Source organism: Chiloscyllium plagiosum, chromosome 14 (assembly GCF_004010195.1).
Source record: "Chiloscyllium plagiosum isolate BGI_BamShark_2017 chromosome 14, ASM401019v2, whole genome shotgun sequence".
In the NCBI taxonomy this organism is placed as follows: domain Eukaryota; kingdom Metazoa; phylum Chordata; class Chondrichthyes; order Orectolobiformes; family Hemiscylliidae; genus Chiloscyllium; species Chiloscyllium plagiosum.
In genome coordinates, this window is record NC_057723.1 from 14,671,157 (window position 1) to 14,685,013 (window position 13,857).

At 39.7% G+C, this 13,857-nt stretch overlaps 1 protein-coding gene across 1 annotated transcript in view; it reads right to left on the bottom strand.

Annotated features, from left to right (window-relative positions):
• Nucleotides 1–3,831: 3,831 nt before the first annotated feature.
• mtnr1al (melatonin receptor type 1A like) overlaps nt 3,832–13,857 on the bottom strand; it is an 18,158-nt gene continuing 8,132 nt past the window's right edge. The window contains exon 2 of the mRNA XM_043704222.1: nt 3,832–4,601. Coding sequence (XP_043560157.1) covers nt 3,832–4,601 — 770 coding nt within the window. The remainder of the gene's footprint in view (nt 4,602–13,857) is intronic.

A 13,857-nucleotide genomic window follows, 5' to 3' on the forward strand; every position in this document is an offset into this window, starting at 1 on the left:
AAAATTATGAGGGGCATGGATAGGATAAATAGACAAAGTCTTTTCCCTGGGGCCAGGGAGTTCAGAACTAGAGGGCATAGGTTTAGGGTGAGAGGGGAAAGATATAAACGAGACCTAAGGGGCAACTTTTTCACGCAGAGGGTGGTACGTGTATGGAATGAGCTGCCAGAGGAAGTGGTGGAGGCTGGTACAATTGCAACATTTAAGAGGCATTTGTATGAACAGGAAGGGTTTGGAGGGCTATGGACCGGGTGCTGGCAGGTGGGACTAGATTAGGTTGGGATATCTGGTCGGCATGGACGAGTTGGACCGAAAGGTTTGTTTCCATTCTGTCCATCTCTATGACTCTATGATTCGGCTTAATTGCGTGGAATGGGAGAATCCACATGCATGGATTAAAAGACTACAGGCTTTCAGTTGCTATTGCAGTAAGTCCTTTGGTAGTGAGGTTTTTAACCCTAAAGCCCCCAATGTGCTCTGAAGGAGAAGTAAAGCATGGAACTGACCCCTCTGTGACATTTTAACTTCCTTAGAAAGACATTTATCTAAAGTTTTAAGGAAATTGTTTGATACTATTTTGAGATTCATAAGGGGTAGGATGAGGTTAATAAAATCAATAGATGTCGATTTGAGCGGCTTTTCAGAAATTTCAGAAATGGCTAATAAATGGGATAATATGGCTCAAGGACATATTAATTTAACATTCTGTGTGAAAGAATCTCACTCGTGTAATATCAAAGTGAAATTCTTAACTTAATGCAGATATAGGGTTTCAGGAATTCTTTACGCAGAGAGTTGTGAATGCATGGAATGTGATGCCAGTATTGGTGGTGGAAGCAGAGTCATTAGGGACATTTAAGTGCCTGCTGGACATGCACATGGACAGCAGTGAATTGAAGGGTGCATAGGTTAGGTTATTTTATTTTACATTAGGATTAATCCTCGGCACAACATCATAGGCTGAAGGGCCTGTTCTGTGCTGTACATTTCGATGTTCTATGTTCTAATTGTAAGTTGTTTGCATCCAAATAATGGTTTAATTGTTGCTCATTATCTGGTATAATTCTGTTATATCTGGAAGTTGGATTATACTGTTCTCGTCAAAATCAACTTTTTATGGACAATGATAATTTGCAATCCTACCATTAAAAAGTGACCACAAGACCATCTTGAGAATCTGAACTTGCAGTAACCCTTTGATCTTGTTCACATTTATATTTGGAAGTAGGCCAAATGGAAATGAGGTACAGAATTTCAACAGCTTCAGTGTTTCAATTGTTGTAATGATCATTACCTTGCGGAAGTTGAGAATTTTTGCATAACTGTATAAGATTGTACAGATGACTAGGTGGGGATCATTGGCTGGTGGATAAACCCAGTTTTTGTGCTGTTTGTGAAATGTGCTGGTAACTTTCCATTTAAATGGCTGGGATATTTGTAAAGAAAGACTGCAACTGAATTATGCTGTTGAACAGATTAAAATTAATACAAAAACGACTGGCAGTTACAATATGGCAGAATTGAGAAAGTTTACAAACCAGGATTCACATCAGAGGAGAAAGTGAGGTCTGCAGATGCTGGAGATCAGAGCTGAAAATGTGTTGCTGGAACAGCGCAGCAGGTCAGGCAGCATCCAGGGAACAGGAGAATCGACGTTTCGGGCATAAGCCCTTCCTGAAGAAGGGCTTATGCCCGAAACGTCGATTCTCCTGTTCCCTGGATGCTGCCTGACCTGCTGCGCTGTTCCAGGATTCACATTACCTTTACATCCTGGTCTGTCTATTGCATCAGCATACAATGAGTAAAAACAATTCTGCTGTGCACGCCAAACATTGTGTAGATGGACCTAAGGCAAGAATATTTTCTTAAGGTTAAGGAACTGACCGTAAGTGTGAAAATCAATCCCTCATGTCTTTGATGGCCTGGAAGATATTAATCAAGTCACTTTTTTTATTATAACAAATGATAGCAAGAGTCTATGGGTGCACATATGCATGGTAGGGACTACATAACCATGCTAATAGGATATTCATAAGAGGTTGAGAAATGTTATATCTGTTTTGCAGGATCCATGTTGCTATTCTGATGGATGTCATGATGTGGAGGAGCAGTGTTGGACTGGGGTGACAAAATTAAAAATCACATAACACCAGGAAAAAAACTCCAACAGGTTTAATTGGAAGCACACTAGCTTTCAGAGCGGCTCCAAAAGTTAGTGCATCTGGGATTTTTAATTGATGGGTGTCATTAGTATTTACTGTTGAGGTATTATGACTGATTGGTAGTATGCATGGAAGTTATAAATCAAGAGTAGAATAAGTACCAGTTGGCAGTGATGAATCGGATTTTATGAATGTACTCATCGGGGTTTGTATTCCTCAAAGCAAGGTAGCTGCCCAGCAATGTGTTCCTAGCGATATAGATGTTTGCAAGGAGTTTTTAAGTGTAAATTAAGTGCAGATGCTGTATAAGTCAGAAACAAAAACAGAAATTGCTGGAAAACCTCAGCAGGTCTGGTAGCATCTGTGGAGAGAAATCAGAGTTAATGCTTCAGGTTCAGTGACCCTTCCTCAATGACCTGAGGCAAAACATTAACTCTGATCTTTCTTCACAGATGCTGGAAAATCTGCTGAGCTTTTCCAGCAATTTCTGTTTTTGTTTCTTGTTTACATTAAGTATTTTCCCCTGGTTCTACATTCTCTGTCAAGTTTATTAATGATGGTTGCCATTTTTTCATTTTTGGCTCTGTTAATCCATTTAATGGAAAGAAAGCCAGGGCATTTCCTTTGCGGAAGTGTGATTTGGTGAACAAATTCTAGGTAGTAAATATTTGTTTCTCATTTTCATGTACTGATTTTTCTTCTAAAGTAGAAAATCTATAAGTACCTACTTCCCAATACTTTCCTGTTCAAACCACTAGTCAAGAGACAAATCAAATTCTGGAGTCTTCCTTACAACAAATCAATAACTTTTAGTAATAAAATTTTACAAGCAAACTGTGTTCATGACATGAGTTCATCAAACTTTATTCTTTGTTTTAAAACCTTACAGGACCATAGCATAAATCGATTTAGAACACATTAGGATTAATTTAAAATGTTGTCAATTGCACTAAGTGGACATAGTATCAAATTGGATTGGGTGCCTGCTATGTAATCCCAGTGAAGTAAGTTGGGGAAAGATGCATAATGGATGATGTTTCCAGTATTGACCACTTTTAAATTGTCAAGAATTAAAATAACTTTCCATGAATGCATCACCAATGTTTAATACAATCACGACAAAGTTTGCTACCTGAAATAAAATACATTTTTACAAAGGTGATGATATGTCATATTCAATTTTGTTACAATTGTCTGTTCAATAAGTTGTCCAATTGAGGAGCTAACACATTCAAGAGTTTGTACACTGCTGTCACTGTTGTGGTTTAATGCTAAGCAAAAGTTGTACATACTCCTTCATTCCAGTCCAGCATCTGTGATATTCTCTCTCAGCAAAGTCTGGCACAAGTTTGTTTTCCACATTTCCCTGATGACAGCAGTGTGTCTGTGGTCTTTATGATCGTGGTAGACCATTTTCTTTCTGTATTTTGCTGCATTTTTCTGTTACAGCATGCCGAGTTTTCTTGAAATCTTAAATTTCAGCCGAAACTAAAGCAAGCAAGAAAGACTGAAGCACAGGTGACAACTGTATAGTTTATTTGTGCCATTTCTTATTTAGGCAATGAACATTCAATCTTACTGTTGATTACTGTACTTGGATCAAATATCTGCAAGTTTCTAATGTCCAACAATGTGCTACACATTGTAGACTTTATAGGAACATGTTATCCTAACAGGAGAGCTTAGTAATTTCCATTACAATTTGTTTATATTCTCTTCGGAAATTGTGGTTTAAAACACCATATACTATGGCATTTAGGCAGCTGTTGAAATATGCCATAAAATAGCTGGCAATGAAAAGCTGCTCTGGTATCATGCCAGCCAAATGTGAATTAACCGCTACTGCCAGACCAATAAAATTCAACGGTGCCCAACAAACAGCAAAAAGAACAAACACGACAAACATGGTCAGAAAGTTCCTGAAGTCATGGGGATTTATTTTGGATCGACTGTCCGGCTTAACTCTTCTCCTAACTTGGATGACAAAGATCCAGATACGCAGGTAGCAGTATGAGACAATGCTGATTGGCAGAATGAAATGAATGACCACTACGATGACCGTGTAGAAAGAACTGACTGACTGAACAAATGTGCACGAGTATATACGAGGGTCATACTGAAGAGATTCCACAAAGAGATTGGGAATGATTGCTACACAAGTCAACACCCAGACCAGTACCACAAAGCATGATGTGTTCCTTTTGCTGAAAATTTTGTCATACTTTGGACCATGACAAATGTAACAATATCTGTTGATTGCAATGCTGGTAATGTTAAAAATGGAACCAATAACGCTTAGCCCCATGACGAACCCACTAATTTGACAGTGGATGTAACCAAGAACCCATCCATTGTGGAATATGGCTAGGAGTATGAGAGGATAAGGATAGATTGCTACGACAAGGTCAGCGATGGCAAGGTTCACCACAAAGGCATTTCCTATAAAAGAGCACAATTGGTTAGTTCAGCAGTAAACGGCATTGCTTTTCATTGTGATGTTTGTATTAGAATTTGTTAAACATATGACATGTGGAGAAGAAAGGTGCTAAAACAATCCATCCATCACTTAGTCTCCGAAAACTCAATCTGGATTAGTGCTCATCTGGTTGCAGTATTACTTCCAACAATGCAGCCTTTCGATCCCGGTGTGGCTGCTTTCATCTTGTACATCTGTTCCAAACTTGTGCAATCTATCAGAAAGGTATGGACTCCTGTCAAACTAGTCTGCACATCTGTTGTTCCTTCAGTAGGGGCTGAGAGAAAAATGTTAGTAGAATAAACATGGACTACAGCATAGAGACATAGTGGGTGATCTTTTCTAGAAGTTACATGGTTAAACGTAGTAATGGCAGCCTTATGACTGGAATTGCTGTAGCCAGCGAGTCCCTGTATAATCCCCCTGCGTAGCACCATGCCAGTATAATGAGAATGGTAAGATTGGGATGTTCAGATGCATCTGTCGGAGATGAGGCCAGCAGCAGAACCCTGTCAGAAGCCAACTGCCAGAGGTCAAGGGTCAACTCAGCTGCATGATTACTTTATTGAATATTTCCTGTTCTACTGGCTCATAGGTGGCACCTAGAAGAAGCATCATATTAGTCCCTAATAGGAAATGGGTATCTTCTCCAGAGTATCTCTAGTGTTCGGATGGATGTGAGGAAGGGCAGGGTGGTTGTACACGTGCTCTAACTCTTTGAGAATCAATCAGACACAATGATGGAGCATCTCTAGGCTGGATGTAACAAAATGCAACTTGAGGAGAGCCCATTTCAACAATATTCAACAAAGGAACCATCACTCCTATCCTAAAGGATTGATTCTGACAGTTGCTGTGCATATTACAAACAGATGTGACTAACACAGAACGCAACAGCAGGTTTTATGGGAAAGGAGTGAATTTGCTTATGACTTCACCTGCTCCACTGTTCTATTTCCACTACGTTCATAATGGCAGTGTAGAAGAAATGAAATTCAACACTACCCTTCCTACCTTCTTGCGTTTTGAAATGAAATATTTTGTGGGGTTGTGAATTACTTTTCAACAAGTTTCAATCTTGTTCTTTGAAAAGATTGCCAAATCAGATCAGAGTGAAGTGGCATATGTTCATCCATTGATGGCATCACATTATTATGTTGCAAATAACACACACTTCTATTTGGCCGTCTTCAATGAGCAGTTGGAACACACTGCCATTTATACAAGGAACAAAGCCAGGAAAGGTTGGGATTTGCTTCAGTTATCGAAGTCAAGTGGTTGGCAGTGGGATAAAACTTGTAAACCATTAACATCAGAAAAATATTTTGTTGCTCTTTACTTTTGCTGGAAATGGTTCATATGTTTGACAATGACAATGTTTGAAGACAGGATTAGATTAGATTAGATTAGATTAGATTAGATTACATTACATTACAGTGTGAAAACAGGCCCTTCGGTCCAACAAGTCCACACCAACCAACCGAAGCGCAACCCACCCATACCCCTACATTTACCCCTTACCTAACACTACGGGCAATTTAGCATGGCCAATTCACCTGACCTGCACATCTTTGGACTGTGGGAGGAAACCGGAGCACCCGGAGGAAACCCATGCAGACACGGGGAGAACGTGCAAACTCCACACAGTCAGTCGCCTGATGCGGGAATTGAACCCGGGTCTCCGGCGCTGTGAGGCGCTGTGAGGATCTAGAAACATCACAAATGACCCCAAGTCAAAATGAACTGACAGATCACACTACCTAGCCCATCCATGCAAGATGGCCAGAGTAGTAGTGCCCATGGAAAAGAAGCTCAGCCAGACTTTATCTTCAGTGGGAATGGAGCAAAAACATATACACAAAGGAATTCTATTACAAAGGAATAGGTTTATTGGGCTCAATATCTGTTCTAAAACACATCTACAATTTCCATTAGTTTTGGTCCATGCCTTCACTTGGCAGAAGATAAATGACCATTTCTCCAGCATTTGCTAATCTTCCATTGAAGTTACAGCAGGAGATCAGAGGTCTATCTGAAACTTGCATCTAGACACAAACATTTATTCGTTTGATCCATAGTGGAACTGATGTCTTCACTGATGGAAAACACATTTCACTTTATTGCTTGGAAAATTCATGCAGGAGGCCCTTATTTGCTGTACAGTATTTTCTCTAAGAGCAGCTCTCCTCTAACATCCAATAGGTAAAGAACATTATGACAGATGTTATTGGGCTGAATGGACTCTAATTTCCTGAGTTACAGCATGGATTTGGGAGGCAAATCATGTTATTCCTCTTGCAAAATTTTAAATGAACAAATCAAATATTGTCTCACAGATCATTGACACGAAGTAACTGGAGTCTGGTGTCAGATACACTGCTGTCTAAAGTATTTTGACAAGCCTTTAGAAGATCAGAAATCTAAATGAGCATGGGGCATTTTCTTAGCATCTGTGAACAACAGTGATAAATCAGTCAGTGAGTTGCTTTATTGATCAATCCTGTGAGCTAGCCAAAAAACTATCAGCCTTGAAGCCTGCATCCCAGGAAGATTCAGTGGAGCTTCAATTCCAATCTGTGTGGCGTTATACTTATCATAAGCAATGAGACATTATGATGAAAACTTTGCATGAATTTATTTTATTTCCTGAATCTCAATGTACCATACAACAAATGGAAAATAGGAACAGGTGTCGGCCATTTGCCCCTTTGCGATTGCTCAGCTGTTCAATATGGTCATGACTGATCATCCAGCTTCATACTTTGTTCCCATTTCTCCCCATACCCTTTGATCCCTGTAGCTCTAAGTACTATGTCTAATGCCTTCTTGAAAACATTCAATGATTTGGCCTTAGCTGTTTTTTCCTGTGGAAGAGAATTCAATAACCTCACAACTCTCAATGTGAAGAAATGTTCCTTTCCTCCTAAATGGCCTAATCAATATTATTTGGTGACCTCTAAATCTGGACTCCTTGGTTATCAGGAACATTCTTCCTGCAATAACTCTTGCAAGTCCTGTTAGAAGTTTATAGGTTTTTGAGATTTTCCCCTCACCCCCACTTCTTCTAAACTCCAGTGCATATAGTCCTAATTGATCCAATATCTTTTCATACATCAGTCTTGCCATCCTGAGAGTGAGTCCCAGCATTCCTGGGGTTGAAAAGTATGGGAAGCTGCTGCGGAAAAGCTTTGAACTTGAGGCATTCAATTACCCATCCCTCTGTTCATAACCCTGGCTCCCACCCCATTATCAAGAGCATGTGTATAAGGAAATTCTCTTGGGAAATTCTGCCTGCTGTTAGACTAATGTTACCTCAGCATCACCTACAAAGGGAGATATTTAGAAATCACTTACACTTGCACTTCAAAAAGTGTGAGAACTCAAAGCTTCTGAGGTATCAGGAGCGAATACATCTATAGTAGACATCTGCACTCAAATGTTTTTAATTCAGAGTCACTGAGCTATAGTGTGAATTACTGACACTTTGACATATAAAGGAGAGAAAAATGCATTTAAACAGTTTACTTCAGACTTTGGTCACAGCCTGGAGGAAAGCGTAGGTTTTGATTGAGGTTGTTTGGTTGATATTGTGCTCAGTAAAAGGAATCAGGTGGGATGGAGATTGAAGGTCTACATAAACAGATTCTATTCAGCAAGTGGGAGGTGGTGGTGTAGACTCAATGCTCTAGTAAGCTGGAGGCCCAGCTTAATGCTTTGGGGAAATGGGCTTGAATCCTTTAATAACAGGTAGCAAAATTTGAATAAAATTAATAAATCTGGAATTACTGGTGACCATGGAACAATCACCAAGCCATTGTTGATTGTTGTAAAAATACATATGGATAATGAATATTAGTCCTTTAGAGAAGGAAATCTGATCCTTAAGTAGTCTGGCCTACAAGTGACTCCAGGTCCACAACACAATGTGGTAGATGTTTAAGTGTCCTCTGATATCTGCCATTTGGTTGCATCAAGCTACTGCAAAATCTAATTAAAAGTGAAACAAAACAAGCAGACCATCTGGCACCAGCTAAGGCCCTGCAAATCATCACTTGTGGATTCATTATTGAAAGCCAGTGCAGATTTGCTATTGCAAATCACATTTAACTAAATTAATTGAGTTTTTGATGAGATAGCATTTAAGGAGAGTTAGATGAGCATAGCGCAGTTGACGTGACATATATAGAATTTGACAAAGTGCCACATAAGTTTGTCGGCTAAATTAAAGCACATGGAATAAAAGGTTCTCTGGACACACAAATGCAAACTTTACTGAGTGACATGAAATAGGTATGATAGTGGAGAATTGTCTTTCATTCCGGAGGAATGTGTACAGTGGAGCTTGCCTGGGATTGGGATTAGAGCTACTGCTCTTCTACATATAGATCAATCGAAAATATTCAGAACTTCCTTCTACTAGTAATATTTGATGTTAGGTTGTAATTCTGAAATAGAAATTGATAATGTTTTGTTAATCATGATCTCACTGAATGGCAGAAGAGGCTTGGGGGGCATATGACCAAATCCAGGTTCCTGTAAATTCACATAATACAAGTCTCAGTCACAAGGCTATTGAAAAGTTACAAACACTGAAGTTAATACAGAACAAAACTGCAGAACGCAAATTGATTTAGCCTTTTCCAGTTAACTGAGGATACTCAGTAGCTTTATTGTGATTGCAATTATTGATTTGGAGTTAGTTTGATGTAGCAGGCTGGCACTCTCTCCTGTGATCTCTGCAACCACCTTTTGATTACATATAGCAATCCTTTTGGTAATTCATTTTTAATGGGTATGGTTGGCTTGTAATTCATAAGTCCAAGCTATATACTGGTTAATCCACATGATCAGTAAAAATGAACAGAAGACTGAGAATAACTAACTCAGTATGTGGTACAGAAGCCACCATTGATTTGTGTAGCAATTCAGAAAAAAAATTGGCAATGGCCAGATAGATAGCTCACTTTTTGCAACAAATGGGCTAAAATTAAATGTCCCGGTAGTGGAGGTAGTGAGGTGGGGGTGGGGGGTTGGGAGAACAAAGTGGTTGCCCCAGAAGGCAATGGATTCTCTACCCTGAATCTTCCCACTTAATTATACAGCACTCCCATCTCCCAGCCAGCATCTAGGGAGGATTAAATCCCACACAATGTCTGTGATGTACACATGAATGGTATCATAAACCTACATGAATGTATGTACTCCACTCGTCTTTAACCAATGCCTACACCTGAGTGTTCATTAGGAGAAAGTGAGGACTGCAGATGCTGGAGATCTGAGTTGAGAGTGTGGTGCTGGAAATGCACAGCAGGTCAGGCAGCATCCGAGGAGCAGAGGAATTGAAGTTTCGGCAAAAGCCCTTCCTGTTGAAGGACTTTTGCCCAAAATGTTGATTCTCCTGCTCCTCAGATGCTGCCTGAACTACTGTGCTTTTCCAGCACTACACTCTCGACTGAGTGCTCAGTACACATAAACAAAAAGTAAGCACACGTGCATATAGAGAGGGATGTCTTTTAAATAAATGAATTCCCCATACAGATCAGAGTATTTGGCTCATTTGAATAGATGCACAGTCTCCCTACAGTAGATCTGCTCTCAAATATGCAGAATACTTGAAGAAGCATTGCTTTATTAAACAAATAAATCCATTTATTGCTATTTAATGCTAGATGTAATTGCAATAAGTTCAGTGAACAAACATTTAATTGGATGCTTCAAAGAAAGGACAACAAATCCTAACCAGCTCCAGAGGGATGACAGGTCCTTCCTCTGTGATAACATGACAGAATAATTGAACTGCATTTGTGCTTTTACAACATCTAGTTTCTGAACTATATTGCTCAATGCAGCATTGTAAGCCTGGATAGTAACTGATGAAGTTTGAATGCAATAAGAAGGAAAGAGTTTAATAAATATTTCTTGCAGTGTACAATTTAAATTGTCGCCCCCCCCAAAGTTGAGAAAGTGCTGGGTTTTCTGATTGAGGTATTTAAAATAATGAAGTGAATCAACAGAGATAGGGAATGAGTCATTCCTTTCTCAGCACAATATTAAAAGAAAAGAGAACATTCCTCTAAATTTAGACATGGAAGCAAATGCAGGGAAAACATCTTCACAATGTAAGCAAGAAAATGGAAAATAATTACTTTAGAGGTCTTAGATACCAAAGCAAAATATTCTGTCACACAATAGGGAGAGGAACTGGAATTAAAAAGTAAGACTCTGCTATGACTAACACGGAATAAAGCAAACCCAGTGGCCTAAATGTTTTCCTGTCTTATCGGGCAAAAATAACACATAAACCAGGAAGTAAAAGAAAAGTTGTTTACAAGGGGCCTTCTATAATATCTGAAGTCCAAGTGGTACAGGCAGATCTCCAGTGCTAGATCAGAGTGGTGGTGGAAAACCTCAGCAGGTCAGGCAGCATCCGAGGAGCAGGAAAATAGACGTTTCAGGCAAAAACCCTTCACCCCCTCATCCCTGAGGAAGGGCTTTTGCCTGAAATGTCGATTTTCCTACTCCTCGGATCTGCCTGACCTGCTGTGCTTTTCCAGTACCACTCTAATCTAGACTCTGATCTCCAGTCTGCAGTCCTCACTTTCGCCTAGATCTCCAGTGCTGTTAGGTGAGGAGTTTCCAGGATTTTGACCCAAGGCATCATGGTTCAGGAAACCTTCAGTTCTTAGGGGATATTACATTTTGTGTTATTTTCCAATTCACATGAAGACCTGACATTTTAAGACTATGCATTGAAAGAGGAGCTACTTAGCTGTAGGAAGGAAGTGGGAAAGGATACAAGCTTGTGAGAACACTCTACACCCTGTTCAAGCTCTATTTGAAGTGCATTACTATTAACCACATCATCAATTATAGACGGAACAGATATCAAGCTAGAATGATCAGCTGTTTTCAGTACTGTCAAGATTAGATCAGTGCAGTAATTGATAGTCTCTTTTAAAGTTATAAATCTTCCTTTAATTACAAAGAACCAGCCTTTTTACTTGGTAACCATATCTGAGAAACACACACATACAGCATAGGTGAAGCTGGATGAATAAGCTCATAGGAGAGTTTTCAGTTGTTCACAGGATTAAGTTCCAGCCTGTCACAGTCAATACTTTAGTGTGTATTTTATGGGGAGGTGTGTTGACAGAGAACTGTTGCTGTTTGATGCCATTACTCTGAAACTAATTCTAATTTCAGGAGGTTGAACATGCACAGATCAGTTGAGAAGTCCTGAAGATGTAGTCTGTCAGTCAGAGTTCTGACATTGGTTAACCCACACTAAATTAATGTATGCAACAACCAAACTTATGCTACCTGCTAATTTAATTGATGGTAATGCAGAGTCCAGGGGTGAGGAAACAGCTGAATCACAGCATGCCTCAGCAGGGGACTGAAATTTACTTAAGGCTCACACCCCTTGAAGTTAGCCTACACGTCCTAATGTGGGAGTATTTTCTGGCAGCACAAAATGCTGGAGGATGCTGGGGCAGAGTAACTAATCTACAAGAAGAATACCATGCTACATGGAGTGAGGAAATCCTCTAACTAAATTTTGTAAAGTCAGTGGGACCAGATAGCCATCATTGCCAACTGAAACAGTCTCGCCCCCAAAACAGAATCCAGTGCAATAACTTACCTATCTTTTCCTGACAGCACCTGATTAATTTACTAATTGAAAATCTGTCTCTCTCAACTTTTCACCCACTTTATTCCCATAACCCAGAACACCACTGGTTAACATATTCAAAGACTTAGCCTCCACAGCCCACTGTGGCAGAGAACTACAGAGATTGACACCCTTTGAGTAAAATAATTTCTCCTCACTTTGGACCTTAGTAGCATCCCCCTTATTTTTAAATTATGCCCACTGGTTCTAGATTCGTCAACCAAAGGAAATTTCTTATGTGCACCTACCCTGTCTATCCCTTTATGTGTTTTGTAAGTTTCAATGAGATCATCTCTGATTCTTCAAAACTCTAGAGAATCCAGTCAGAGTTTGCCCTGTCTGTCTTCATAGGACATCTGGGAACCAGTCCAGTGTACTTCTGTTGCACTCTCTCTGTGGTAATAATATCTGAGATAAGGAGACCAAGACTGCACACAGTACTCAGGTGTGGTCGAGCCAAGCTCCTACACAATTAAAACAAAACTTCACTACTCCTTACTCAAATTCTCTTGCAATGTTAATATATGCTAATTACAAATGTCTCATTAGATTTGGACCACAGTTAAACCTCTGCAATATTACTCTTAGGAAGTAAGAATAAAAAAAAAATGAAACCAGAAAAAGAATATGTAGTGAACCAATTCATAAATATCATTTTAAAGCGAAGTTGTATAGATGGCTGAATGGTAGCTATGATAAGAATAGCTGGCTCCAAGGATCAAATTAGGTTAGGCTACTTGGGTAAACATTTCTTCTCTGTTGGCTGGAAAACACCTTATGAAATATGCATCAGGTTGCAGAGCGCAATCAACAACCCCAATCAAAAATTAAGTTAAAAAATAAAGCATAATTTTTATTTCTATAGAAGTGGTCTTTGATTTCCTGATTTTGAATTACTCCAACGTTGACCTTTCGATGCCTGGCCCGTAAACTTTGGAAATCCGTCACTAGCCGTCTCTGACTCCCTTTTGTCCTTTAAAATGCTCTTGAACATACTTCTTTTGTTATTTTTTTTTCTCTCTCTCGAGCATCTCCTTAATAGACAATAGACAATAGGTGCAGGAGTAGGCCATTCTGTCCTTCGAGCCTGCACCACCATTCAATATAATCATGGCTGATCATCCTTAATCAGTATCCTGTTCCTGCCTTATCTCCATAACCCTTGATTCCGCTATCTTTGAGAGCTCTATCCAACTCTTTCTTAAATGAATCCAGAGACTGAGCCTCCACTGCCCTCTGTGGCAGAGCATTCCACGCAGCCACCACTCTCTGGGTGAAGAAGTTTCTCCTCATCTCTGTCCTAAATGGTCTACCCCGTATTTTTAAGCTGTGTCCTCTGGTTCGGCACTCACCCATCAGAAGAAACATGTTTCCTGCTGCCGGAGTGTCCAATCCTTTCATAATCTTATACGTCTCAATCAGATCCCCTCGCTGTCTTCTAAACTCAAGGGTATACAAGCCCAGTCACTTCAGTCTTTCAGTGTAAGGAAGTCCCACCATTCCAGGAATTGACCTCATGAACCTACGCTGCACTCCCTCAATAACCA